Source organism: Scomber japonicus, chromosome 18 (assembly GCF_027409825.1).
Source record: "Scomber japonicus isolate fScoJap1 chromosome 18, fScoJap1.pri, whole genome shotgun sequence".
Classification (NCBI taxonomy): domain Eukaryota; kingdom Metazoa; phylum Chordata; class Actinopteri; order Scombriformes; family Scombridae; genus Scomber; species Scomber japonicus.
The window spans coordinates 18,513,533-18,539,414 of record NC_070595.1 but is presented as its reverse complement, the minus strand read 5'-3'; the positions used below and the strand labels follow the sequence as shown (position 1 = coordinate 18,539,414).

At 42.8% G+C, this 25,882-nt stretch overlaps 1 protein-coding gene across 1 annotated transcript; it reads left to right on the top strand.

The window, feature by feature from the left end:
- The first annotated feature begins 691 nt into the window (after positions 1-691).
- Positions 692-25,882, top strand: vat1 (vesicle amine transport 1). Its single transcript, XM_053337935.1, has 6 exons — positions 692-1,406; positions 7,327-7,534; positions 18,545-18,715; positions 20,027-20,116; positions 21,763-22,004; positions 25,498-25,882. The coding sequence occupies exons 1-6, from the start codon at positions 987-989 to the stop codon at positions 25,768-25,770; spliced, it is 1,404 nt and encodes a 467-aa protein (XP_053193910.1). The 5' UTR covers positions 692-986; the 3' UTR covers positions 25,771-25,882.

Sequence of the window (25,882 nt, the reverse complement as noted above, 5' to 3'; positions counted from 1 at the left end):
ATGCTCATTGTAAACCATCTGAGTTTCATGAGTAGCCCTGTCATCCTGCACTAGCTCTGGCTCCTTGTACAGAAGCCAAATAATACAGAAAAGGGTTATAGCCGATCATTTCATCAAAAACTGGCATGACCTCAACACAAGCTCATATTTTTCTGAGCTGCCTGCACAGGGAAGTTATAACAATGAGTCGTACGCAGGCCCAAAGTTCCTGCGAATCCTACTGTAGAATAGGCAGCATAAACAGACGTTTCCTCTTGCTGATACTGTTCCAGCACCAAACCTCACATGCAGCAGTAAACAGCCAGAAATGCTTCTTGGAAGAAATATTTATCCATTAATTGTGTCAATAACTTGTATTTTATTATATCTGATGTGCAGAAATACTCTAAAAGTATTTGAAAGAAAAATCAATATCATATTACAGTACTGATGTTTCTCAGCCATTGTTTATCTCTAAAGGTATTGTCACTCTTTCACAAATATTTATTGAAGGCTTAGAAATGTTTCTTTGGAAGACTTTTTCCTGAAACCTAACTTGCAGCAATCAACAGATTTTGAGTGTTTGGCAAGGTTTGTTTTAAGCTTTATTTGCCTTTTAGTCTTAATGGATATTTTTTGCATAATCACTTCTCTGCTTGATGCAATATAGGCTTATCTTATAGCCCTACCCAAACAGCCAAACCCACCCAATCACACACAGGAATCCTTGGTTTCATCAGCTCTCCGTGTTTTCCAGCCTGCCTCTGTCTCGTCCCACTCGCACTCTCTGTCAGAGCGCGGCGTTGACAGCCACTGGCCACTAAACAGCCCACTTTGTCGGGGATTGTGTGCATGCAAGACTGCTGAAACAGAAGCTCTGAACCTCACATTTTCTTTTCTTTGCAAGGCACTTGCAGCTAAAGCAATCAAGCCCGTCCACGGCACTAAAAAGCTCAAGCTAAAAAGTCATTTTCATCACTGTCTCACAAGCCAACACTCCCTGCACAATGTCTGGAGAGGACGCACCTGCCCAACAGCAAAACGCCGTGGACCAGAAGCAGGAGACCAAACCCACCGAGGAACCCAAAACCGAGACGGAATCGGCACCCGCCGCCGGAGCAGCTGAGGCAGCTGCTACCCCCGCGGCCACCACCGAAAAGGTCCCCGAGGAGGAGGCGTTTACCTACCGCGCACTGGTGCTCACCGGTTATGGGGGCTATGATAAAGTCAAGCTGCAGGTAAAGAAGGGCAAGCCGGTGCTCAAGGCTGGCGAGATCATGGTGCGGGTCAAGGCTTGCGGGCTGAACTTCGCTGACTTGATGGCCCGGCAGGGGCTGTACGACCGGCTGCCGTCCCCGCCAGTCACCCCAGGGATGGAGTGCTCCGGGGTGGTGGAGGCTGTAGGGGAAGAAGTGACAGACAGAAAAGTAAGCACACATAACTCTCAGCTTTCTCTTAGCACACGAAGTCTCATTTTAAGTTTGTGCTTTATTGTTTAAGTGATGAATAAAAGTCTCGCTTCATTTTGGAGCTGAACACATACATCTGGATATGGGCGTGTCAGGCTTGCTCGCTCCTCTATATGCCGTAGGCTACACTCTATTAAACAGTATGATGCTTTAATGAATTTAATGCCTATGAGCTATCAGCCTATGTAATTAATATGATGATGATAATGACAAAAAGAAGCATATAGTTAATGTTTGATCTGTGATGGGTGTTCATCCATTAAATCACTGGTGCGTAGAAAGGAGACATCACTTGTTGTCCCAAAGTGCAAAGAAGCCTGTTTGTGTGTTCATGTGGTATTTCATGTGTATATAAGTACACCAAAGTGTGTAAAGTACGAGTTGAGTACAATGAGAGGAGCAGCAGGCGTCGCCCCTCATGTCTCCCCGGTTTTTCAAATTGCGTTGCCTTTGCGCAACTTCAAGTGAGCAAGTGCGCGATCGCAGTAGTAGTTTTCTTGGGGTGGAGATGGATTCACTGCTCGTGTGTTTTGTAAGTCTTAAGTCTTAATAAGCACGTGCAAATCCGTGGGATGCTCTCCAAGCAGGCTGCACCTACGCTTTACTTTACTGCGCTTCAATGTGCGCCAAGGCGCGGAGAGCTGCGTAAAGCCACCCAGAGATATTCACGATTAGACCGGAAATCAGACCGTCGTTCCTTCAAAACTATGGCTTTGGGCATTCGCCTGAGAATTTCTTTTGTCTTTTTCTTACCGAGACAAAATAAGTTAAGAAGATATGTCCTTACAAATATTTGCAGTAAAGATAACAGATATAAATGTAACCTTGCATTATAAGATTGTCAAAGTACCTATACGGCCTATAAATGCTCGTAATACTGTGCGTAAGGTGTCAGAGTATATCTCTCCTTGCAATTGTCAGAATAACGTCTTTTGTGTGAAAAACCATAAAACGATTCCAACGCTTTTCTCGCAAAATGTGTATTATTAAGGGACTTTATCTTGGAGGGTACGGGAAGATGCAGTGCACAGTTATTAATGTGTCTGACTTGACACCGGTGGCTGAGACCGGAGTCACCGACGCCTTTTGTTACCGGGAGCGGTGGCGCACAGACTAGGGCGAGGCGCGACGCAGCAGACAGCACGGTGTGAGAAATGGGATCACTCGCCCTCTTTGTCACCAGATAGCGTATCGCCTCTGCTGTGTTCAGAAGATATTGACAGTCATCAACATGTCTTAATTAAAGTTCAAGCAGACAAAGAAGACAAGTTAATTTCATTCATAATGCAAATAAATGAGTCAGAGTTCTTTTTGATATCCAACCAGGAAGAATTATGTAGTGAATGAATGATATGTCCCTTTCTTACATAGCATGATGAGTCACAGGCCTATATGTCTGCCTCCTGGCTGCATGGTATCACCAAGGTAACGCCTTTTAAAGGCAATTCAACTAGAAAGCCAAAATGTTACACACCAGTGATGATGAGTCACTGCTGTTTGTTGTAAGAGCACTTACATTTTCTCACATCAGCCAGTTAATTTCTCTTGATAACACAATTCTAATCACAAGTGTGGTACAAGTGCAGAATCAGTGCATCTGGCTGGGAGTGGCACATATGTCTGTCAAGTCTGAATCCATATGGATGGGGGCTCTATGCAGAGTAATGGGAGAATGATTGGTGATGGGTCAGCCAAAAGCAGCCAGACATCATAGAGGGGCATGAGCCCTGTGCCTCACAAATACTTTATAGCTTCTTTCCACACTGTCAGTAATGTAAATTGGATTTAAAGGTCAGACACTACATGCACACACATGCACAAACACACTTGTCATCAAGACCTCACACTCCCACATCCCCTTCCAGCCCTTACAGAATTAAGAGCCAATCTTCCTAATGGATGGAGATCTCTGAGATCTTTTGGCAGCTAACTCAGAGAGAATGTGCTGACCCTGATGGCACAGAAATTTTTGGGAGGCTCATTACTCACTGCGGTCCTATCTGTCTGCCTATCTATCTCTGTTACCACCCCCTCCACCACCACACACACACATGCACACAAAGACTACAGTAATGGGTGTGTCTGATGTGTGTTTTCTACACATAGAGCATAGAGTGTACACACATCCATGAACACATTCATAGCACATTTAATTAGATATCAGCAGCTGAGTAAAATGTGATTGATTTTTAAAAAAATCTTTGCAACATATCAATGTAATGTTGAATCTCATGTTCTCCAGTCTAAGTGCCTGTTTTCCCACACAGATATGAGAAGAACATGTTACAGCTTTGGTTTCTTTTATTAAATGAGAAAAAACATGTTTATATTTGGGGGGGGGGTCATGTTAAGTTATTGAACTAAGCTACTGAATTGGTACACGTATTGAAAAATGAAAAACATCCAGCCTGAGGTCTAAGCATCCCTTGACAATTCTTCCACTTGCACCATTGTTGTCCCTCATACTTCTTCTTCTCCGTCTTTGTCTTGTTCATTGTTTTGACACTTGCTGGCTGGTGTGTCTTTATATGTACTGTATTCATTATCCTCTGCATGCCATGTATTGTATTTCAATAACCGCTGCGTCCCCTTGAAGAGACAATAAAGTAGAGTGAAGTCATACTACAGTGCCCTCACCCGAGATGACCTAAGAAGGAGTGCAGGGAAAGTGAGTCTAACAGTGAGTAAGCGAGGGAAGAGGGGAAATATCACACTCAAGCTCCCCTGACACCAAGAATCAGCACTTTTGTCTCCAAAACCTGCTTTAAAAAAAAAAATTCATGCTCTCCCTCGGTGAGTTTTGGTAGGATCTGACCCATATGTTCTCAATTACCTCCCTCTGGCCCACATTGTCAGTCTGGTATTTCCTCCATCCCTCCCTCTATCTATCTCTCTTTCTTTTGTATAATCCCTTGATTCCTCCACCATTGATCGTACTGTCAGTGAATCCTGAATCTTGACACTCTCTCTTTCTTTTATGCTAATTTGTCTTTCAGGATGTCTATCCCTTCCTATTTGTCCTGCTCTTCCATCCTATTTGTCCTTTTCATCATTTAGTGTTTGTATTTTACATGGCCTGGTGACAGTTGGCTTTAAAAGCTGCTGATGAATTAAAGAAGAAAATCAGATGTCTCTGTTTTGTTAGTTTTTTGCCCCATTTCAAATCTGTCTCGTGTGGGTTTCCTGAGGTTGAAAGTGAAGAGTTGCATCGAGGCTGTTCATGTTAATCAAGCTGAAAAATAAGATGAAGAATAATGGCATTTTATATGGTGATTTGCATAATCAGAGATGCAGTCAAGTGCAAAAAGCAGCATGTAGGCTCTCTCGTCACAGACTCTGCTGTATGTAAGCAGGGTGTGGTCTTTATTGGAACATCATATAAAATGTGTTGAAACACAATAACACCTATGCTGATGCTGGGGTGATATTCTGTTCCCTTTAATTACATTAACAGGAGACATTCATACTCGTGTGGATGTCACCTTTAACTTTCTTAATTTGCCTCAATCTGACTCATGAACACCGTATGAGAAATTTTGTTCCTCCTTTTTTTTCTTTTTATTCTCCTGATAATTTTTTTTTTGCTGACATCATCAAAGCTGCAAGCTACGAAGCAGCTGACTTGGAGGCCCGCATACCCCAAAATTGAATCACCATCTGATTAAGTCCATTCATATACAGTTAACTGGAAGTGCCTTTGTTTGGTGCCCCCGCACTGCTGACCCCAACTGTGAGTGCATTTTGACGCAGTGGCATAAAGGCTGAGAAAGGAAATTCAAGAAGCGCCTGTGTGTGTGTTTGTTTGTCACACTGTAAAGATGTTGTAACAGAAGTGTCACAAGGCTCGTTCGCTCGGCCTTGAGTGTTTCTGCCCAGCTTCTGTGTGACTGACAGTAACTCACATGCTTTATGTGGGCACAGAAGAATAGCTGCAGATGCGTTCAAAAGCAACGTGTGAGTCATGTTTGTGTGTGTTTCCTGTAAAGGCTCGAACTCCCCCGTCTATCGATTTATGCTACACTGTACCCCCAATTAAACCGAGCGAGGCTGATGAGTTTGAAGACTCCAAGACATTAAAAAAAAAAAAAAAGGGAGATGGAGATGGGAGCAGGCGAGTCAACATGAATAACAAAGGGAAGGAAGAAGAAGTAGCCCACGGTGGAAAAGTGAAAGTATAGTTTGAAAATAAACCCAAACGACTCGGCCTCGGACAGAAAGATGCGGGTATGAAAAGAGAAAGAGAGAGGGAGATCTCTCTAATTGGAGTGGATAGACAGCGAGGCGCATGGCTCCCTCTAGACCATTAGAGAGGCCCGGGTGGAGAGGGTTTGTTCCCAGGAGGAGAGAGCTTGTCTTATGCTCAGCCATGGGGAAGAATCTGGCAGGGACTCTGATGAGTGGAGTGAAGCCAGGGGAGAAGATGGGCCCCATTGTCCTGTCTCGCTGATGAGGAAGAGGGGATACAGGACATTTCTCACAAGGGAAAAAGAGAAAGAGGATGGCGGTCAGATGAAGTATGGACAGAAAGAGACAGTTGAGGATGAAGAAATGGGGATGAAAGAGAAGGCGTCAAAGAAAGCGGCGAGACTGAGATGCAGACAGGATGAGACGGGGGCCACTGGAGAAGGGGAAGGAAGACGTTCTAAAGTTGTAAGCGGAAAAGGAGTCAGGAAGTGAAACAGAAAGAAGGGAAGAGAAAAAGTGAGGGGAATGGAAACAGGTTGGGAGGGAGAGCTGTGTCAAGAGGGGTGGATAAGGGGGAGGAAGAAAACAGGAAGAGAGTTATAATGCTGCAGTCGTCTCTGTTTCCCGTGTCCCTCGAGTGGGCTCCCCTGATTTGGTGGTTGGGATGCTTGGGGCGGGGGTTTGCATCGAGGTTCTTCCTTCTGCAGAGAGACAGTTATGAATTGGAGGATGCTGCTTTGATAAGGATTGGTTGGGAGGACAAAAAGGCTAGATGGTGATGAAATATGTAAAATGTCTCAAATCAAAGAGCAATTATGACATTTACAACAAAGTCAAACCTCAACTGAGACAAAAATCATCAAGATCAGCCACATAAAGTCATACCCAACAAATTTTAACATTGCCTCTATGCTTTCAACCAGTTTTTAGTATATGTCACCTTTTATGGCCTGCCACAACAAACTACAGCAACTTTATATGTCCACATGCAAAAACCTAATCACCTCAAACCACTACATTACAAATCAGGAAACAATGAATATATTTAATATTCCCAAAGCACCATTCCCGTTTAGCAATAAAATGATCTGCTTCCTTTTCTGTCCTGGTTCTGGTGCTGTCTCATTACACCACTTGCCTCCATTAGCCACTACTCCTACTCTGCAGTGGTTTAGCGCTTTCCTTGTTTGCTTTCGCTCTCTTTGCAGAGCAAACTCTTCACGGCTTGGCAGTCGAGGTGGCTACATGTTTGCATGCCTGCCGTTGTTGTGAGCAAAACAATAAAACACGCTCTTATCATCTCTGTTATACGACTCACATCTTTCCCGCTGTGCCAAAAGCCTTGGAGGCTGCAGATGGGAGGACGTAGCAGATCACCTCAGGGTCTAGCAGTGGATTAGTATTAATGAAGTAGTTTATGGTATTGGCCTGAAACATGGCTCTTTCTCACCAAAATAAACAATTATAGGAAAAAACATTTATAGTTTTAGTTATGTTTCCAGATATGGTTAAATGTCATCCACATAAATCTCAACTGTTTTTAAAAGAGGATATCAGCAACACAGCTCCATATCTCACCACTTTTCCAGTGTATTTGGGGTATAATCCTGATCTTTTCGGTAAGTACAGACCGAGATTCCTTTGCTTTACCCTTGTTCTTACCCCTCGTCTCTCCCCCTGCTTTCTGTTCTAGGTTGGTGATAAGGTGATGGTGCTGAGCCGCTTCGGGCTGTGGCAGGAGGTGGCAGTGGTACCAGCAGCCCACACCTTCCTCATCCCAGAAGGCATGAGCTTTGAGGACGCAGCAGCCCTCCCTGTCAACTACATCACCGCCTACATGATGCTGTTCGACTTCGGCAACCTGCGGCCCAACCAGAGTGTCCTCGTCCATGCTGCTGCAGGTACGAAGTCAGGAAAGAGTAGTACATACATGCTCATGGAGCACACATATACTGCCTGGGGTCATTATTTCCAAACAGTGGTTGAATTAATTATAAATAAATCAATAATTCATTCTCAAACTAAAACTTACCTTGCTGTAATGCAGCTGTGGATAACTGTCAGTTACTTAAAGTTTCTCTATGAATTTATGTTGTAATCCCTCAGCTGGAAACCACATTTAATCAGTTTCATCTCAGCGCGTGTCAGCCCACTGATTCAGCATTGAACTCTACTAAGTGCTCTGTATTTATCAGCCAAACTGATGAATACAGTATTACACCCCCATCCTGGAAAATGCTCCTCAATAATTTTTGAAATCCTCTGAAGTCTCAGCGCAAAAAATGTGAATTATGACGTTAAGGAAACACTCCTGAATGTTTACAGTACAGGACGTCTTCCTTTTCTATGCGTCCTGTTTATACATTTCTTTTCTTTATGAATTATAGCTGTTGGAAAAGGTCCCACTGTTCATTTGTATGAGATTGCTCATACAAATGCGTGTTCTGCACTCTCTAGGATTGCACTTACACTGGAGCACCTGCCACCTGGAGGTCAAAGTTAAGAGTGAGTGGGTTGGAGAAGGATGGGGATTGAGGGAGTAAAAGCACCTGTTTTGGGGCGTAATGCAACAAGCCTGAGAGCATTTGATTTTGGTGTGTTTACACAGCCAGGCCAGCTGGAGAGAATGGAAGTACATTAGCCAAAAAGAAATTGTTCTCTGCCTCTTTTCTCACTCAGTATATGTACTAGTGTGCAGCTCTCACCATTCCTTTCATTCCCTCTCTTTTTGTGCAGAGGGAGTCAGAAAAGGGATCCCTCGGCATTTAGGACAGTATGTGGGTGTATGTAGACAGTTAAGAAAAGTGAACCCACAATGAAACCTGAGCCTGTTTTCATTCTGTGAGACAAAAACTGACAGCAAGCTCTGGGGAGACTACCAGCCCAGGTGGATGTATCCCTTGGCATTCACACAGAGACAGAGGGAATGAATGAATCTGTAAGATTGTTATTAAACTGTGAAGCTTCCCGAGAGCTGAATGGCAGCAAGCAGACTCATAGTTGTGGGATTGGTGGTCTACCGAGGAATCTCAAATGTTTGCATCCAGCTGATGTCACTCATCCCCTGTAAAACACATATTGCCAGAGGGTTTCTAATCTGTGCGGCGTCTCTATAGGGGGAAAGCAGTGGAAGTGCAGCGTTAGACACTTTTCCCCGCTGGTTTCATCGAGGCGGCGTCTCTGGTTTCTCAGGGCAGGCGGCCAGTCTCGGCTCGCCAGCTGTCCGGACATCAGTATTGTAAAAGCACATTACTGAAGCTACAACAAAACCATTTGCTTAACAGTCTGCTTCACTGTACTCTGTCATTCTTTGCATGTGTAAACCATAACAATACTGTACGCTCTACCCTGCTCGATTGTGAATTATTAAAGCTTTGCAGTTATATGTGTTTTGTTTTAGCTATGTACATGATAGTAGTACCTTTTGTGGAACCAGCCTGTGAGATATACACACCCTTCTCTTAACACCCATCTCCCCGTTGTGGAGCTGCATGGCTCACGTGGTGCTGGGAGCTGTGTGGCGGTGGGGGGTCCCACCTCTGTGCCTGTCAAAAATGGTTCCTGATGTTCTCTGATTAGAGGAATCAAAGGTATCTGCTGTGACAGAGCCTGAGAGACAGAGCGAGAAACAGAGAGATTGTGATTGTGTCTGTGCCTTCTGTTGTCTTCTCCCTGTTGTGTTCTTCCTTCTTTTAAAGGGAATTGCAGCCATTGTTTCATATTACTTACTAAATGTATCCTACAACTGGAACTAGTTATTTTTAGCAATAATATAACCAGTAATGTTAATGTAGCACAACAGTCATCTATTAGTCAACACTTTTGATAATGAGTTAATCAACTAATCAGCTCCTACAATGGGAAGTAGTGGCTGCTTTTCTATGTTTTCTATTATTCTAAATGAAATATCTTTTATAAGCACTTTCAAGGTGGGCTGATTTGTTTCTGTTTTCTGGCATCTTAAAGACCAAACAATGGTTCAACTGGAAAACAAATCAGCAGAATAGTTGATAATGTAATCTAAGGGTGCGGTTCCCCCTTTTTGGCTTAAAATGAAGCTGTGATGAACTCTGAGGAGCTAATACTTTCTAGAATTTCAGAAGAAAAAGAAAGCAACAAAAACTAAATCTATTTATGCTGTATAAATGTGATTTTTCTTCTTTCTAATCCTATTAACCATCTTGTGACCCCCTCAGATTTATCTTGTGATTCTTGGGGGATCCTTATCCCCTAGTTTAAATTCACTGGTCTCAGGCATCATCCAACCTCAGTAATGCGCCCATATTAGATTCAGTTACTTTGAGATTCCATTCAGATGTAATTTATTCGATTGTGTTCGTACGTCACATGAACATGTGGAACACCACCACTCTCGCCACCATTTAAATTCCTCACTTCACTTCAAAGTTTTCCAAGAAGTAACATTCTTCACTTGTATTTGAAGTCTAAATAAATTCTGTGAATCACATACGTATGAAGTGTGACACACAGTGTATTTACATCATGAAACTGAAATTAACAAGTACTCTGTTACTGCTCAAGTCTGCCCACAGCCTCAGTGAACTTCCCATTTAACCACACTTTTTATTAAGCGTGTGGTTAAATGGCTGTACTTCACCTCGTCTGACTGTCTCAGAAGACATAGTCGTACATCCACACGAACAGCAGTGAGCTAATGTGCCAGACATGTCTGCACAAAGCTGCATTCCTGCTCGATCAGTTTATGTTGTGCAAAGATAAAATATTCAGCTTTTACGTGAGATTAACAGAACCTTTTTGCACAAATGAGACAGTACAGCTCTGTCATAAGATACAGTGAGGTAATTATGATTTAAACATGTGTGATTTTTATTGGAAGCTCATAAATCAACCTTTTTTTTATCACAGCAGCCGTAGACTGTGTTTGAGGAGCCATTTTTGTCTTCTACCGTCATAAATCTTTTCATCAGCACGTCTTTTCAGTGAATGTTCGAGGGGTTCATCTCCACTTGATCTGTCTCATGGTTGACCTGTTTATTCTCATAATAAGGACATAATCCACTGATTTAATCACTTTAGGAAAACAATCAGCCTCCTTTAAATTACTTTTGGATTGCTTTGTTTCCAGATCCCCTGGAACATGCAGTTACATTGATACATTTTCTCACATTTTGTCTTTGACATCAATTAGTCATTTTGATTGATTGGAAAATATAATAAGTGCAACTGCAACTCAGTCAATCATGTGTCATAAATCCTGTCTTATCATAAATAAAAGAGTTGTATTTTTTATCTAAATGCAATAAAACATAAATAGAAAGTCATTTCAATTTGCTGCCAAAAATCACAAGTATGTCTCAGAAGGATTAACAGTCTGAATGACACAGATACCTTCTATCCTCAGATCCTCCATTAGGATAACAGGAAGTACAGAAAGTATTTTAATATGTTAAAAAAAAAGGGAGCAAACTGAGCTCAAGATCCTTTTTCCAAGACCAACAGTTTGTAGAGTAGACAAAGGAAGCTGCGGTGCAACAATATTGAGAAACATACTAACAATATAAAGTATTATAACATTAGTAAATATGTAGAGTTTTGGGAAATATGTACCTCTGCATAAATTACAATAATATTTTACAGCTGCTCATATTAAATAGTGATTATATAATTTAGTTTGGTATCAAACTTGGACAGAACTGGTAGGACCTGTTTCCTTAAAAGTGAGATGACCCTCTACTTGTCAAGATCAGGTGATCAGTGCAAAATGTCTGACTATCAGTCAGTCATGCCTTTCTGTGTGTGTGTGTGGGGGGGGGAGTGGGTGTGTGTGTGTGTGTGTGTGTGTGTGAGAGAGAGTGTGTGAAAGTAAACTCTGGTGAATAGTCCTCAGCTGCCTCTCTCGTGGGTCTGCTCCTGTCCTCTATCTACCAAACAATAGCTTGTTGTATTTCCTCCCATCGTGCCTCTCTTCTCCAGCGCACCGCACATCTGCATCCTCCTTTCTCCTCCTCCCCCTCCGGCCCTCCGTAACCTCCGCTCCCGCTGCACGACCTCACCATATCCGTGCTCGATTCCTTGTCATCGGGGAACGTGTGCACTGTGCACGTTTCCCCCTTTGTTTTCCCCAGAGGACTTGGGCGGGAGGATTTACAGCGACATTTGGATGTATCTTGTGGGGCTTCCACTGTGCCCAGCCAACAGCCTTTCCTCTGACCTCTCCCTGAACTGGTCCTAATGTTTATGAACCCTGGCCAGCCACCCCGCCACCACACCCACACTTGCGCATTCCTGCATACATATGGGGTCTTCTGCTTCCAGTGATGACGTCCACCTCTGTTTTATTTATGAGCTCCCAAGTGACTGCAGGCCAATGTCAAGTGTCAAGTATTTAGTCGCAGATGCGGACTGCATCATATGAATTAATTGGTGATGCAGGAGTCTGTATAATCTATTTATCTGATGATTTTCTCCTGGGATTTAACCACCTCTCCTCAAATGTCAAGACTTTGTGACGTTTTGGCACCAACGCTGCCAGAGTTTGTGGTTTAATTCCAGCTGGCACTCATACTGTACAAAACAGTCTCACTAATAGCTCTGTGAGGTGTGCTTAGTCTACTAAATATCATACTTTATCAATGCTCTCTACTCATAAAGCTCCACAGAAGTGTGTTTGAGGTTTTTGTGTTAGATTCCACACATCCTCAGCGCTGTTTAAGCAAGCTCTTATTAATTTTTTTATTTTCCCAACCAGCCAATATGGTGGCTTCACCACTTTTGCAGCTGCTTCTTGCTGGAGTGTCTGGTATATGGGATAAAGTTTCACCAGGTTACATGAAGGATTATCTGCAAATACTTGATGTAAGAGTCTGCCAGCTGCTGCAATACAACTTTGAGAGTGATGGATGACAGCAGTCCCAGTGGAGGGGTTAATCCCTGCTAATGTTTATTTGAAGTTGAGAGCTGCTGGTTGTGGAAGAATATTTTACCTATGTGCATCTCTTTTTGGAAATTTTCTTTTAATTGTAATACTTAAAATTGAAATAAGAGACTCAGAAAACATGTTCATGGCTCTAAATACTACAATTACTATACAGCAGGATCACATTCACAATGTGTGGTTTGTTGCAATTTGGAGCAAAGCACCAGGCAGGGGTTTCTAAATTGATCTTCAGGTTAACTAAATAGATCATTAGGTTTGCTGAATGCATTATCAGGTTACCACAAAGCTCAATCTTTAGCCTCAACTCACCATTACCGGTGCAAAAAAAAAAAGAGAATTTAAAAACTCTGAAATCCTCCTCGGGAGTTGTACCTGACCTCTGTCTTTCTTCTCTTGTATCTCTAAGTTTTTAAAGAACCAGATATTTTCATATGCAGTCGCTCATCTTTTATTAATATGAATTATCCAGCAGAAGTTCCTGGCCATTTAAGCTTTGTAACTGCTCCAGCTGTCAGTCATCTACCATTGTCCATGCAGAAAATGAACACTTGAACCACTTTATTAGCTGACTCTGACAGAGAAGGTGATTTTCGTGCTTTAAACATTTCTATACCACAATCTTAGAAAAATGTGGTGTTGTTCGAGGTGTTCTGTAAATGCTTAAAGTAAGTTGAACAGGTGTCTGGATCTCTTGTATTTCCTGAATGAGAGCTCCATCGTGGTATAGATCTGCTGCTGTCAGACCTGCAGGCAGGGGGGCGGCAGGCATACTGTATGAGCCCTCAGTGCACACTTGAATGCAAATAAACTATTTATTTGTTTTCTTATTAGCTTTAAGGAAAGATGTACAGCTTTTTATTTCCATGCATCCTATTTCTCCCAGGACTCCTTCACACATTATTGTAGTCATTCATTATTCACCAGCATTAGCTCATGTGTAGTTACATCTCTCAGTTTTATAGAGCCATTGTTCCTGGGAGCCATGATAAACTCTGCATCTTGAAAATGGTTCCCTCTCTCCTCTCCGCTGACTGTCTGCTCGGAAGGTCTTACCCTAGTTTAGAGAATGCTAATTCAGTCTGACCACTAAGCGGGAGTCTGGGCTGCGTGGTTGAACCGTCTCTGTGTTCCCCGGGCCTGGCATCGCCGGCGGCAGATCAGCTGCACTGATAGGAGAGGGAAACCAGGGCAACCTCCAAGCCAACCCACCAATCACATTGCTTGCTCGTAGCTGCACTCGTTGCTGCAGCCGTTGACAAATGACCCCATCCACTCTCACCCTAACCACCTCATACAGTGGCAGGTGTACGTGAAACCTGTGTCAAGACACCTGTGTGTGTGTGTGTGTGTGTGTGTGTGTGTGTGTGTGTGTGTGTGTGTGTGTGTGTGCATGTGTGCGTGTGTTTGTGTGCGCATAACTGCATGAGTGTGCACCAGCTTGTGTTTCCTTTTGTAGCTAGGTTTAAGGCAAGGCAGGAAAGAAAGTGGTTTATGTTAGAAAGACATTTATTTTGTGTTAATTTATATATATAATGTGTGTGTGTGTGTGTGTGTGTGTGTGTGTGTGTGTGTGTGTGTGTGTGTGTGTGTGTGTGTGTGTGTGTGTGTGTGTGTGTGTGTGTGTGTGTGTGTGTGCTGTGTTTCTGTGTTTGCAGACACATATCTGTTAGTTAGCAGTGTGACAATCCTTGCTCAGGAAATCACAGGGATCGCCTTCAAATACCAACAGAGGATGTTTTTTTTTTTTATTTCAGTCACCCCAGTAACTAAAAATGGGCTTCCTCTACACTGCACAGAGAGAAATCTGCCATTAGAGAGAGCACATTAAATCGCTGTCCAAGCCCACAGTGCACACACATACACACACACACACATACACACACACACACACACACACACACACACACACACACACACACACACACACACACACACATACACACACACTCATCTTAAAAAAACACCATTGTTACATAATGCAGAGTAATACTTCACGAGTAACACGTTCACAAACATCCAACCACAAACTCTCTCTGTTAAAGGACTCGTATCTGAAGTATCTGAACTCTGTTTTGAGGCTGCAGAACGTAGCAATAAAATGTTCATTTATTTGCTTCAGCTTGTTGATGTTGTAACGCAGCCACGGCGAGTTCTGCGAAAGGGAGATTCGTAGGTCCACATTTGTATTTCATTCTTTGTCGGCCACTACTACCACAGGCTAATGATAGGTTAAGAAAGAGCCCTTGAGGAATTGTGGAGGAAAATAAAAAATCCAGAAATCACACAGGAAAACTACACAAAAGCTCTGAGACAAGGGATCAGTCATCTCTCTGGTGTTGACAGCAGCCATATGGCCACCATTCATCCCCGGACTAACACCTGAGATCATAGCCTGACTCATGATGTGAGATCATTTTTATTTAGATAAGAAACACAATCTGTCAATGAGAGCGTAGCTTAAATGCAAATTGAGAGATGGTAGAGATTATCAGGACGATGTAATGCAGGAGCAGAAGTGGTTTATGACTCTGAAAAACATTTCTGATGTCCCCACTCATCCCTGCTGCTGAACTCTGGGTGTGGAGCAATAACAGTGGCCTTCAGTGTCAGTCTGGATTCCACAGTGTTTTGGGGGAAAATTCCTCTTCGCTCCTAACAGTCATATTATGGAAGCCAAGTTCAATTTGTGCCAAAATTCAAGTATGTTAGGATTCAGGAAAAGACAAAAACCCTACTGTGTGTGTTTATGTGTATATGGATTCTCTTGGGAGAGAAAAACAAAATAGATAGGTGGATGTTTTTTGGCCTTTTCCTAATTTCCAAATGTAAACAGTTCAATTGAATCTCGAGGAGAACAAATGCAATTAGTGGCAAGAATTTGCTTCAGCTGCCATCTCTTCCCGAGCCATGGGTAAGTGTTTGTGGATGGTGTTAAATCACACTCTCTGCGCACCCCATTTACCAAGAGAGAAACTATAAATCAAGAAACCAAGGAAGTAACAAAGATTAAAGCACTGGGGTAATGAAAGGTTCATGTTTCAAATCGTTGTGCATATTTGTGAAGATTAGCAGATACCACCAGGCCATTCAGGACCATTCGAGGCTGCGGTCCTGCGACTCTCCCCTTTGAAATCTCTATACGTATGGATGTGTGTGTGCGTGTGTGTGTGTGTATTTGTGAAGTGAAGTGGGGTGTAGCAAGAGGTTCTTGGCACAGCTCAGGAGTCTTGTGATGTGAGATCAGGCGTTTGTTCTCAGTGGATTCAGAGGAACAGGTACCTTCTTCCTCCCCCGGCCACAGTTTCTCTTTGACTGGAAGCACATTTCTGCACGTCCACTTTTTGAGAAATGAAGCTATTTCTATAAAAATAATTTTCTTCTGTTGTGTGTTGTTCTGATCTAAGTGATGATTTAAGGACTGATAATAAAAAAAGAATAAAATCTGTTCTTCACTGCCTTCATAAAGCAAAAATAGAAAGGGGAAACACTGTGTTTATGACAGCAGCATTAGTTAAATATTAATATGTGAGTGCCTGGCTGTAAGTATCACCCTTTCTCACACCTGTATCTCTAAGAGGGTTGCTACTATGTGACAGAGCCATTTAGTAAAAACAGCTTTTCAACTCCCCACCCAGACATTTGCATATACAACATTTCTCACATTTATTTTCTCTCACTTTAACAGTTGCTCATGCACATGTGTTAGACCCATGTGTCAAAGGCAAGCAGGCACACATTTGGTTGTAGTATCTGCATATGTAAAAAAAAAAAAAAAAAAAAAAAAGACATTGTCGACATTTGTTACTACATAACTGTATAATATAGATGTACTGCCCTTTCCATTTCCTGAGCACACACATTTCTTGACAAAGACTCACAGATGGCTGACTGTCTAAAATGTGGTGGCCCCTTAAGAGGAAGGTATGTCCTGTATGTCAGTCAAATATTGTGATTGCTATCAAATGACTCTATGCCCAAAGGAAGAGCAGTCAATGAAACAAAATGGCTCCCTTTGCTCAGTCATTGCCGGCAATTTGGCCGAGGTTTCCTTGGCAACACAAACTTGGTTTCTCGCTGAGGACAAGGAGAGATGGTGCTGTTACAACGCAGCTGCAAACAACGCTCACATCCAACAGCAACAGCCTTGATTTTGTTTTCTGATCGGTTCTCCCCCTCAGTGTCAGCATGCATGATTATAGTAATGCAGAGGGGTTTATTTACTCACATGGATTGAAGCGGTTTCAAGCTCTAAGATGAGAACCACAAATCAGAACTGATTTTTACCCTTTATACTGAAATTGAGGGTGAAGAAGTGTTTGTGTTCTCATTATTTCTGCATTTTATTTCCATCTGGGAAATCGTGTTGTAACAAAGGCACACAGAAGGCTTTTAAAGGTTCAAGTAAAAACCTTTTGAAGTTAAATGTTGCTGAGTGATTCCTGGTCAGAGATTAATAAAGAGAATAATTTGAATTGGCCTCAATTTTATCATTACATCTCAGTCCATTTTTTTGGCCTGTGTTTCTGCTGTTTTTATGTGACAGCGTAGCTTCAGAGAGCAAGGGTGTGATAAGGAAACTGCTTTTTGAATTGGTTCACTGGTTCGAAAGAATTTTTATGCTGAGATGAAGGTGAATCAGTGTTATCTTACGCACAACGTTCTCCTTTCATATCTAAATATTACAATCAAGTTATAGACAGAAGATACACATGGTCAGACATCTTCAAACTAATTAACTTCTGAAAATAATTGTACCAATACTTCCAGCTGCATTAAGTTTCCACAAAATAACCGGAAGAAGCAGCATAAGCATGACTTGTATATGTGTGTTTGCAGTTTATAAAGGAAGAAGACTTTTTTTTAATTGACTTCAAATGATAAAATCAGAAAAGCCTCCAGATTAGAAAATATCTTCCTCTTTGGTTACTGCATCGACCCATATTTATACATGTGTGCCTGTCTTCCTGCCTTTCTGATTATGTTACAGGGTGTGTGCATGCAATATGCAGAAATGTTTGGGTTTAGTTGCCTGTGTAAGCAAATGAAACATAATTATATCATTCATTCAATTCAAACCTAACCAGCAGTCTGGCAGCTCAGTTATGCCATTAAGAATGGATGTTATTTAAATACACGTGTTACTTTTTGTTGCTTTATTCTCTGCCATCAGATAAGATATGCTCTTTATTTGGTCAGGCATGAATGACCTTTATGGATGCCTTTCAGTTCAAGTCCTCAAGTCAGCCTCCATTTCAAACAGGCCACTGCTTATCAGTAACCTATTACTTCTTGCTCTGGCTGCCTCCGCAAACATTGGCTGAGGCATTTGCCACAACTATGTACACACTTTCAAATACACTGAACGCAAACATAGATATCCAAAAAATCCACTGAAGCACACAGAGACTCACAGCACCTTGTCTTTTAAAAGTTATCTTGGACAATGCAGCACATTTTGTTTTTTTTCAGCTGGCACAGTTATAAGGAGCTGTGTTTATGTAATTTGCGATAGGATGTCATCCAGCTCTCCTCTCCTAACAAAACCGATAACTCAGCTACATTTTATGTCCTGTGGAATTTTAGGCAGGTTGTCTTGAATAAGGAAACAAGAAAAAAAGAAATACATGTGTCATTTGAGTTACAATGGTTACTTTCTCCAGAGTTGGATGTGTTTTTCTGTGCATCTGTATGTGGGTGTCTATTCTCCCCAGGCTAAACCACATAATGTGATTGTGTTTAATACGTTCTTTACATACCCCTGAGGAAAACACAGATGAGCTGTTATTGACTGTCTTGTTTGGGACAATAAATAATGCGAATCTCATTTACCTGCCGTAGAAAATACACGTGGAATAGGAATTCTTGTGTGCCTTCAGCGATTGTTCCTGTCAGCTGAGTTTTATGTCCATCAGTCTGTTAAAGTATCCTGACATGTAAAGTTTTTTTCCCACAAAATCATGGCTCTATATTAACCCTGTTCCTCTTCCTGCAGGTGGTGTGGGGATTGCAGCCACTCAGCTGTGCAAGACAGTGAAGGACGTGACCGTGTTTGGCACGGCATCAGCCACCAAGCATGAAACCATCAGCGAGGGCGGAGTCACACATCCTATTGACTATCGCACCAAGGACTATGTGGAGGAAGTCCGCAAGATCAGTCCAAAAGGTGAAAAACTTTGCCACCTGCCCTGGAATACGTGCTCTGAATTTAGTGTTATTTTAAATAAATGATCCACTGCATCAGTGAGCTATAAAATCAGGGGTTTACAGTCATATGCATGTTGTTCATTGAGATTGTTTCGTAACACAAATAGTCCAGATCGATTTACTCCCTCAGGCACAAAGCAATACTGTGGGACTGCAGCTTTTGCTGATCAATGTTAAACAAACTGCAGACATAGACAGTGAGATGATACATTTTCATTCGCTTTGTTTTTACGTTGCTTTTTTTTTACGTTGCTTTTTTTTCTTCTTATAGCACAATTCTCAGCGGATCTGGCTAACCATGTACACTAGACTGACAGCACGTAGGGAATTATTTTCTCTACCAAGCAAACTCCATTTCACTAAGCAGTGATTGTCTGGATTCTCGCCGCCATCAATAATGTATCCGCAGAGATTTATGTAGATGTGGCCCTGGTTTCACAAAAGTGGCACAAAACACGCCGCTTCTCAACAAAATTAAACGACGTCCAGTTCCCGTTTCTTCTTTTTCCCTACTGCTGTGTTCATAGCAGGATGGAGAATGTTATTATGCTTGAGACTCATTTCATAGTCCCCTCTCCGACCCCTCTGTGTTCTTTGTAGCATAGAGCGAGACAGACAGACATTGCAGAGACGGATAGGAGGAGAGCGAGAACTGACACTTTAGACAGAATGTATCTAATTAGAAGCCTGGATCAATGTGCAGCCCGGCTTGCTACCTTTTCCTCTGTCTTTGGCTCTCTGTCAGTTCATCTGTGCTGTGGTCAATGCAGAGTCCCGCTGTGAGCCTCCCACAATCAATAGAACCATAGTTTAACAGAGCAAGGAGGGGTTGCCCAATTTGAGGAGTCCCCTCTGGCACAAAGGAACATCATTAAGGCCGGGCCTATATAGCCAGATATTAATAAGCCTCAGAGAAAGCTTCATAGTTAGGTTGCCATACTTCTCCGCCTGCTCAGAGGTTGGCTTGTTATTGTCTCCACCTAGGAATGGAATGGACAATGACGGAGAGACATTTTATCCCTCTTATCAGTGACAAGAATGAAAAAACATGAAACAAGGGAAAAGTCTAGCATCTCATGCCGCTCTCCTCCTCTCCTCTCATGGCATATGTATGTGTTCCTCCTTGTGTAAACATGACACAACTTGGCTACATTCACTACTCCTAGTGAACTCTGGCATGCAGAGGGGGCTGCTGAGGAGACTTGGCAGGCTGCTCTCTCTGAATTCACACCAGTGATAACTGTCCGCTTCTCCTCTTTTCCTGCTCCAGGCCTGGACATAGTACTGGACCCTCTGGGAGGATCAGACACCCATAAGGCCTACAACCTGCTTAAGCCTATGGGCAAGCTTATCACCTATGGTAAGTAGAAAGAATATGCTTCACTTGAACACCAACCACTGCAGTTTTGCACACAAAATAATCCATTTCAGATTTCATTCACTTTTATGAAATTCTAATCTCTATCTTCATAAGCAATCTTTGTGTGTGATACTAAGCTTCTTTTTCACAGGCTGAATGTGTTTCCAACCAAACTTCTCCCAATGAAAACATTTTAAAGTTACTTGAATTTCTTATGTAACACTTGCCATGTGGTTTAATTAAGCTTGTTGGCAGCACAAAACAGCATAGTAGGAAGCACAAAGATTTTGTCATACCTGCACAAGCTAGCAGCCACCGACATAAATCTATTTCACTGGAACTCGTCAGCTACATATTATGATACTTACAGCTACTGATGACAAGATAGCCCAAACATTTGGAACAGCAGCTGCAAATTCATCGTGGACTGCAGTAATCACAGAGAACTCCCAGTGATCCCTGAATATAACTGAGCAATATTAAGACAATTACTACTGTATTTGTGGGTTTACTCACTTGCTACAAAATAAAGCTGCTTCCTGGTGGGCAGTGCGACCTCTACGTAGAGGGCCATGTCCTCAGTGTGCTGTGTGTCATCCGTGGGAAGGCCTTTACGCTCGCTCTGTTGCGATGCCAATCTGAACCCAGCGTGCATGCAAGAGTGGGCGGGGTCGGCATCCATGGAGAACAGGGCTTTGCCTTTGCATGTTGCACAAAAACCCACTACCCAGCATGGTGCCCCCCACCCTCGCCCATTCTCCCTCTCTCACCCTTACAAACGCACCCCCCCCCCAACCCTCCAACCCCACCCCACCCTCTCCGGTCCCTCCGTGCCGGCTTCTCTTCCAGCTTATCAGAAGTATGCATGGTGGAACAATGGGCATTTTATCCACACGAAACCTGGAATGTGTCTGAATGTAGCGGGCTGGGTCCCTCTCTTCTCTCAGAGCGCGCTTTGTGTCCCCTATTTCCCCCGAGAGAGAGAGAGAGAGGGAGAGAGAGAGAGAGACAGTGAGAGGCATAGCCAGCACAGGAGGAGGGTAAAGGAAGGGGATGTGGTGACAGTGAGAGCTGAGGTGCTAAAGAGGTTTTCAGGGTGGAGGGTGGAGGTGAGAGTGTGAGTGTACGAGATGAACGGAGCATGAACTGCCGCTGAGGAGTGAGAAGCACACCTGACAGGACTCAGTGTTGATTTGACATTTCACTAAATAATTAATCTTTTGAGTATTTTATATAATGTCATAAAATGGTGGGAAATCAGCAGAACTACAAAGATAAAATCCAATTCATAGTGATGTAAAATACAGTTTGAGATACTGAAATCTGTGGTGTTTTTCCTTTATAAATTGACTTGAGCACTAAAACAGATTTATTACAGAGACTAAATGATGATTAGATGACATTAAAGTGGGTGAAGTCAGAGCTATAAAGACCATGAAAGAAAGGACAAGTGTGGGCAGATTATTTGGTAGGAAATTAATCAGGCTCCTGAAAAAAACCACATAACCAACTAATCAATTATACGCAGGGATTAAGCACAAATTTACCACACACATAGAAACACCTACACACATTGTCTACTGTCTTTCACTTTCAGGATATAGAGATTCAGTTTATATGTTCTTTCATCTTCCTTTTTCTATTAGGTACATCTAACATGCTGGCGGGCCAGAAGAAGAACCTGCTCGCTGTGGCTAAGAACTGGTACCACCAGTTCTCCATCCACACACTCAGCCTGATCCAGGGGAACAAGTCAGTGTGCGGCTTCCACCTGGGCTACCTGGATGGGGAGATGGAGCTCATCAGCCAGGCCATGGACATCGTCCTGGATCTTTATAAGCAGGGCAAGATCAAGCCCCGCATCGACTCCACTTGGCACCTCGAGCAGGTGTGTGCTTATGTGTTTGCACCTGGAATTAATATGTGTCTCATGTTAAGTTTACATCTGGATGCATTATATTCTCTTTTATAGATAGACTGATTTATTTGGCAGGAGTGGATTTAGAAGATTTCAATGCAATTTAGGATCTTGAATTATTTAATTTACTGGATTAGCCAAAAAAGAACCATTCTTATTTGTTTTATTTATCTAAATTAAATGTTCAGTTGAATTTCTAGTAAATATACAGTATATTGCTGTCATGATTTAAAAAAATACATGTATCATGACAGAAGATTTTATCCTTATCATCTAGCTTTATATCAAAGGGACAATTCTCTAGCCACATACATACCAGTCAGTTTCTGTCTGTAGATAATCACCTGTAAACTTCTTATGTTTTAGTTCTTTTAGGTTGATACTTAAAGGAGTATTTCCAATTCAAAAGGCGTCTATACGTACATGCGGAGTGCAGATACATTTACGCCTGGTTATTAATGTGACAACGGGCATCCTTCAGCACATCAGTTTGGATGACATGAGTTTGATTCATTGTGACATTTGCGCATTTACGTGTGGATCACATCAATTTTTACGCTATGTATGTTTCCAGTCCAGTCACCTAGAATGCATGTCAATGCCAGGTGGGTCTGTGTGTGTGTGTGTGCGTGCGTCCGTATGTGTGTGTGTGTGTGTGTGTGTGTGTGTGTGTATGTGTGTGTGTGTGTGTGTGTGTGTGTGTGTGTGTGTGTGTGTGTGTGTGTGTGTGTGCGCATGTATGCGTGTGTGTGTGTATGAGAGAGAGAGATTTATACATAGACATGCAGGAGCTGGGTGTGGCTCAGATTTCAACAGGCGCAAGTTTGTCCACAAGAAGGACTGTGTCTGTCTTAGTATAACTCTATCAGCCAGACAGAGTCAGATTGTTGGTGACAAAGATTAACACTGCTCGCAGATATGAATAGAGAAGAGTGTGAAAAACGCAGAGAGAAAGACAGAGTCGGAGGCTGACATCTTCTGTTGTCAAAGTCGGAGCTGGTCAGTATTTGGCCTGTGTGGCCAGAGAGAGAGAGAGAGAGAGACACCCGCTGTCTTTCTCTGCCATCTGACGCTCTTTCTCTGCCCCTCCATCTGTCTTCTCTTTATATCAGACTCTTTCGCTCTGTCTTTAGGTTATTGACTCCCTCTCTCTCCCTCTCCCTCTCTCTCTTTCTCTCTCTCTCTCTTGCTGTATTCTCTCCTTCTCTCTCCTCACAGTGTATCTTTTTTGCTTTTTCTCTCTCTTGTTGCTATGGTGACATCCTTTAGTCAGTGTGTGCGTCTGTCTTAGGGAGGGGCCCTGATGTATGAGAAAGAGACATGGAAGGAGCGTGGAAACACAGAGGAGAGAACAGGCTACATCTCAGTCTCAGACTCGGAGCTATTTGATGTGTAAAGTTTTCGGTGGATTTCAGCAAACGCTGATGCTGATGCTGCTGCTTGTCGTAGCATCAAAGACAAAAAGCTACTGGGAAATAGTTAATCAGATAGTTGATCGATTATTACAAGCTGTACAAATGCCACGCCCTGACCTCATCCATCACTACCCCTCCCCACCCCCCACCCCCAACCCCCTCACCCATGTCACAATGTGTTTTTGCTCCAATAATCAATAAAAATGTTTGGACAATATTTTAAAATTAGCATCAATCCCCACCCTCCCATGTGGTTTCTTTTTGTTCGTTATCTACATCCGCACCGATACCCATGAGGATGTCTGTAGCTGCAAATAGTACACTCTAGTCCGAGATGCCTGGGAGCCGAAGAGGTCGACAGATCTTCAAGAGTTAAGGCAGGAGGTGGGAGGAGTCGTCAGAAGAGCCTCAGTCTCCCTCGCTGTGACTTTCATTCACATTGAAGATGATTCTTATAATTCCCGGATTCACCCCTCCCTCCTTTTCAGTTTCAACGAGGCGTGTTCCTCATCTGAAGGACACCAGTTGCTCCCTCTGTCTGTCCTCCCCCCCACCTCCCACCTCCTCCTCCCTTTTCGAACTCCCACACTCCTCCTCTTTCCCATGTGTCTGAGTCGTCGGGGCCACGTTTCAGCCAGGCTTTACGTTGCTAGGAGATGGCCCTGTTGCCGTGGCATTGGTCGTTAGGTGGTCTGCCTGCCTCACACAAATAGGGGGATTGGAGGAAGGAGGGAGGGGGCGAAGTGATGGAGACAGGAACAGACAGTGGACAGAGCACGGTGGTCAAGAGGAGGGTGGGGCCGGTCTGGCTTGGATTCTCCCCCTTGTCGCTATGATTGTCAGTCAGTGGGACCAAGTTGATCGATCCATTATCGGTCGGGGGTTTGGTTGATTGGCTGTCAGTGCACGCCTGCATGTCCCCAAAAGAAACATGATTGATTAACTCCTTTAAATTCAGCACCAGGCTTCTTCAGGTGATGAATGTCAGAGTAGCCACTTCTAAAGTTACCCCTGCTTAAGTGCCTGAGAAGTGCTTTGCTGTCTTCAGGCATATTTAAAAGATTGATTCATATTTTTAAGTCCGTCTTAAAGGAGATGTATCATGCACTTTTTCAAGTCTATATTTTCAATGTGGAGATCTACGTATGTATTTTATACTGTCCAACATCTGACATAATAACAGCATAAAAATAACAGAAAATCGACGTTAATTTTAGTTGCTGTAATGGTTCCTCCTGTCCACAGTGACTGTGAAGAGATGCAGGACAAATTGCACAATCCTCCACAGGCCTTTTAATAGTGTGATGCAACACTATCTGATAGCAGCGGTTTATTGATTGATTAATCTGCAGTGACCTCATTTATCACTGGGAAAAGAGTGAATACAATGAACATTCGTCATTTTATTGAACTTATTAGTGATCCCGATGAATCAAAGAGGAAAGAAAACATCACAACTTAATTTTATACAAATTACGACATATGAATTACAGTTTGCTTTGTTATTTTTGAACCTTTACAGTTATCCTCAAACAAGCGTCTTTCTGCTTCATGTCTGTATTTCTCGCCCACATACAATAGTATAACATTTCATTTCATTTACACTTAATGAATCCTAATATTGAAAGTATCTGTTTGCAGTACGAGTAACCCCCTCCCCTCCCCCCCATTTATTTTGTTATTCCTCTGCTTCACATTTTTTTATTTGCTGCTGCAACAATCTAATTTCCCCTCTGAGATTATTAAAGTCTTGTCTAAACAAATGTATTATGTATTTCTCACATAATCCATATTAAAGTGATATTTTAGGAGTCCAAAATGTGTTTCTGTCCAGAGGTATCAAAAAGGAAGATTAGATGCACAGACTGCGAGGGGGCATGTATTTTTGTGTAAATGCATTGGCGGAGGAGAAACTAGCTACTATACCCTCAATAGATTTTTCTCAATGACAGGTGTATTTAAAATCTTCCTTCACCTCCTTTCACCCTGCATTCTTTCTTCTTGCCTTTATGTAATCCTCCTTCTTCTTCTTCCATCTCTCTCTCCAGGTGGGCGATGCCATGAGAAAGATGCAGGAGAGGAACAACATCGGCAAAGTGGTCCTCACCACAGAGCCGATGCCCGAGGAGGAGAAGAAGGAGGAGCCCAAGAAGGAGGACAAGAAAGAGGACAAGAAGAAGGACGACAAGAAGAAGGACGACAAGAAGAAGGACGATGCCAAGAAGGAGGAGAAGAAGGACGACAAGAAGAAAGAGGAGCCCAAGAAGGAGGAGAAAAAGGAGGAGGAGAAGAAGGAAGAGCCCAAGAAGGAGGAGAAGTGAGAGGGAGGAACCGATAGTCAAGCAGACCAGCAGGGAGTTTGTGTCCTGGGAACAGGGGGTGTGGTGTTAGATGGGGTGGGGTGTGGGGATAGGATGGCGATGGAGATAGAAA

Excerpts from the sequence above, each read along its gene's own strand:
- vat1 (XM_053337935.1), top strand. The coding sequence starts at position 987 with ATGTCTGGAGAGGACGCACCTGCCCAACAGCAAAACGCCGTGGACCAG. Across the intron at positions 1,407-7,326 it reads AAGAAGTGACAGACAGAAAA|GTTGGTGATAAGGTGATGGT; the intron begins GTAAGCACACAT and ends TTTCTGTTCTAG. Across the intron at positions 18,716-20,026 it reads CCGCAAGATCAGTCCAAAAG|GCCTGGACATAGTACTGGAC; the intron begins GTGAAAAACTTT and ends TTCCTGCTCCAG.